This window comes from Macrobrachium rosenbergii, chromosome 30, assembly GCF_040412425.1.
Source record: "Macrobrachium rosenbergii isolate ZJJX-2024 chromosome 30, ASM4041242v1, whole genome shotgun sequence".
Taxonomy (NCBI): domain Eukaryota; kingdom Metazoa; phylum Arthropoda; class Malacostraca; order Decapoda; family Palaemonidae; genus Macrobrachium; species Macrobrachium rosenbergii.
In genome coordinates this window covers 661001-664831 of record NC_089770.1, presented here as the reverse complement: position 1 = coordinate 664831, position 3831 = coordinate 661001, and the positions used below count along the sequence as shown (strand labels likewise).

The window sequence follows — 3831 nt, the reverse complement described above, 5'->3', positions numbered from 1 at the left end:
CTGCAGTGTCTGCAAAAATACAAAAATGAGAAAAATGGTAGATACTCCCTTGCCTTACTACTGATTTTGCAGATGCTGCAAATGGTAACCCCCTAAATACTCGTGGAAAGCATTGAAGAATCATTCTGAAACTGCAGTAACTTGTGTATTTTGTGTTTCTCAGATAGGTGGCATATCTCAATTTCGAAAATTTTTCAGATACTGCAGTTTTCCAATCTAGGGCAGTATGTGTCATTCATTTCAGCTGTTCCTAATCAACGTATTCCCCGTATTGATGAATGCCATAAATCATCAACATTATGAATATGGTGTCATTCTTCTTCATTCTATGATTGTTCATACGAAGGCTTCAGAAAATCACAGTAATAAACCAAATTTGATTGACAATGGGACAAATCTTTTGCTATAAACCCAAGTATTTTTCCATGGTGCTGAATGTGGAAAAAATTGACTGACAATGGGAAAATTTTTGCCATAAACCCAAGTATTTCTTAACAGTGCTGAATGTGAGAAAAAGTTTGAAGTTATTAATGTAACTGCCAAATAATTTTCTGTTAAAATGTCTGTTGAAAACTGAAATGTATGTTCTAATCTCTCTGTTAAAACTCTGAATATCTGAACATAATTATGGTGTCCCTGAACCTGTATATACCATTTAAGACCATTATATTCCACAAATGTACATGGTAAGTATATGCTTTACTTCAAAACAGAAAAATTATATGATGAATTAAGATACCAAAAACCTTTTTCCATATTTATTTGTCACATTATAATCTGATGATCATTTCAACATAAACAATGATTATGCAATGAGAAAAAACATGATTATTGCAAATAAAATAAATATCAGGAACATAATTTTTTGTAATTTTCTTCAAGCATAATTTCTGTAATGGTTACAATACAAATTGCTAAACATGGAAACATAGGCAAAATGCATTAACAAAATAGCTGAACATCAGTTTTTCCTTGCCTGAACCCATACAATATTTTGTTGTGAGTAAAATTCAGTGTACAGTATACATAACAAATACTTTAGCCATATTTTGTAAGAAATATACATCCTTTTTCATGTGAATTTTGCATATCTCTACCAATCAATAACATAACTGCAAAATTTAAGTACCAATCTGTTACACATGGAAATTTTTTTCCAACTTGACAATATCAGCTTTGAATAGCCTCTTCACTTGAAACTGCAACAACAGAAAAGATATTCAGTATGCAACGTTTGCTAAATTGACATAAAGCAACAGCAACCATATTCTTAGAATGCAAAATGACCAAACTTTGACCCAAAACAACAGCATGATGAATTCAAAATATATATACTAAAACCAAAGCATAACATTTTATAATCTCTTAAAAAAAATCAATCAGTATCACTTTCTAAGCTTCAACAATGCCAAACTCTTGACTCACAGTAACAGCCCACCCCCCCACAACAAAAAAGCCAACTTTGTAAACAGATGCTGGGTCACTGCGGAATATCACAGTCTATAGGAACAAGCCTCCATAGTGCCTGACTAACACAATGCAGTGACTAGATATGCAAATTGACTTAGCACGGTTTATCACTACGCTTTACAGCAATTCTCTCTCGCAACGTCACTCAAGGGTCCACTGGTCTGCAGTACACTCAACTTCTCTTCATCAGTCTCCAACGAAAGTGACTGAAGAGAAAGGTCTGGGCTAGTTGGTCGTTTTTTTTCCCCTGGTTGTGGGTCTTCCGGCTGCAGATCCGTCGTTTCCCTGGGAGAATCCTGTTCCGATCTGCTCAGTTCGTCGCAGCCACTAGCATCAACTCCGTTCTGCGTCTCGGGGGCTGATTTTTCCGTTTTCTCTGCACAACCTGGGGGAACTTGAAGACCATTTGACTGCTGACCATTTCTTGATGCTAGAAGCTGTGCTAACCGCGGGTCAATTTTACCTGGGCTTCCGGGTTGCGACAGTTGGATGCCCTTCAGTGTCATGATCTGGGCTAGACTAGGATTCCCCTCCAAATGTGGAATTTGCTGCTGAGAAACTTGTTGCGACTGATGGATGCCAGTCTTCATTTTACCATCAGTCTGAGAGACATCTTGTGGTTGCTGACATCTACCGGCTGCTACAGCTTGCATAAGTCTGGGGTCAGCATTGTGTGACACGGCAGCACTTGTTGGCGTGGGGAGTGGGTACTGTGGGTCAACCAAATTTGGAGGTACAGCTTTAGGCATGTGCTGAATCTCTGTAGAGTCTACTGATCTCGAAGAATCACTTCCTGAAGAGTTGGCTTTTTCTGAGGCACCTGCATTCATGGCCTGAACCTGACTTGTGTCAGCCACGATAACCCTGGCAGCCATGGCCTGAATATTTCCTGGGTCAACCATCTTTGGTGGTACTCCTGCAGCCTGTCCTGGACTGCCCATCCTTGGAGGACTTCCAGCAGCAACAACAGCCTGAGACTGTTGGTTATCAGCCATTCCTGAAGGAGCTCCACCACCTGTAGCTGTGGCCTGAGTTTGTTTTGGGTCAACCATTTTTGAAAGGTCACCTACAGCATTTGCTTGAGTCTGTTTCATGTCTACCATGCTTGGGGGACCTCCTCCTGCAACGATGGCTTGAGCCAGTCTTGGGTCCATCATTCTTGGATGGTCACTGCCTGCAGCCATGGCTTGAGCCAGTCTTGGGTCCATCATTCCTGGATGTCCTCCTCCTGCAGCCATGGCTTGAGCCAGTCTTGGGTCCATCATTCCTGGATGTCCTCCTCCTGCAGCCATAGCTTGAGCCAATCTTGGGTCCATCATTCTTGGAGGCACTCCACCTGCTGCCATGGCTTGAGCCTGTCTTGGGTCCACCATCCTTTGAGGCACTCCACCTGCAACCATGGCTTGAGCCTGTCTAGGGTCCATCATTCCTGGATATCCTCCTCCTGCAGCCATGGCTTGAGCCTGTCTTGGGTCAACTGTTCCAGAAGGCCTTAATCCTGCAGCCATGGCTTGAGCCTGTCTTGGATCTACCATTCCTGGAGGCCTTACACCTGCAGCCATAGCTTGAGCCTGTCTTGGATCAACCATTCTTTGAGGCACTCCTCCTGCAGCCATGGCTTGAGCCTGTCTTGGGTCCACCATTCCAGGGGGCCTTGCTCCTGCAGCCATGGCTTGAGCCTGTCTTGGGTCCATCATTCCTGGATGTCCTCCTCCTGCAGCCATGGCTTGAGCCTGTCTTGGATCTACCATTCCTGGAGGCCTTCCAGCTGCAGCCATGGCTTGAGCCTGTCTTGGGTCCATCATTCGGGAGGCCTTACTCCTGCAGCCATGGCTTGAGCCTGTCTCCATCATTCCTGGGTCCATCATTCCTGGATGTCCTCCTCCTGCAGCCATGGCTTGAGCCTGTCTTGGATCCACCATTCCAGGGGCCTTCCAGCTGCAGCCATGGCTTGAGCCTGTCTTGGGTCCATCATTCCTGGATGTCCTCCTGCAGCCATGGCTTGAGCCTGTCTTGGATCCACCATTCCAGGGGGCCTTCCAGCTGCAGCCATGGCTTGAGCCTGCCTTGGGTCCACCATTCCTGGAGGAGTACCTCCTGCAGCCATGGCTTGAGCCTGTCTTGGATCCACCATACCTGGAGGCCTTGCACCTGCAGCCATGGCTGCTTGAGCCTGTCTTGGGTCCACCATACCTGGAGGCCTTGCACCTGCAGCCATGGCCTGAGCCTGTCTTGGGTCCACCATTCCTGGAGGCCTTGCACCCGCAGCCATGGCTTGAGCCTGTCTTGGATCCACCATTCCAGGAGGCCTTCCAGCTGCAGCCATGGCTTGAGCCTGTCTTGGGTCCACCACTCCTGGAG

The 3831-nt window shown here is 45.5% G+C and overlaps 1 protein-coding gene across 1 annotated transcript in view; it reads right to left on the bottom strand.

The window, feature by feature from the left end:
* Window positions 1–743: 743 nt before the first annotated feature.
* LOC136854884 (mediator of RNA polymerase II transcription subunit 12-like) overlaps window positions 744–3831 on the bottom strand; it is a 3750-nt gene continuing 662 nt past the window's right edge. Inside the window, exons 1-2 of the mRNA XM_067131413.1 lie at window positions 3428–3831; window positions 744–3257 (exon numbers count right to left, since the gene is read on the bottom strand). The exon at window positions 3428–3831 is cut by the window's right edge and continues 662 nt beyond it. Coding sequence (XP_066987514.1) covers window positions 1581–3257; window positions 3428–3831 — 2081 coding nt within the window. The 3' untranslated portion in view covers window positions 744–1580. The remainder of the gene's footprint in view (window positions 3258–3427) is intronic.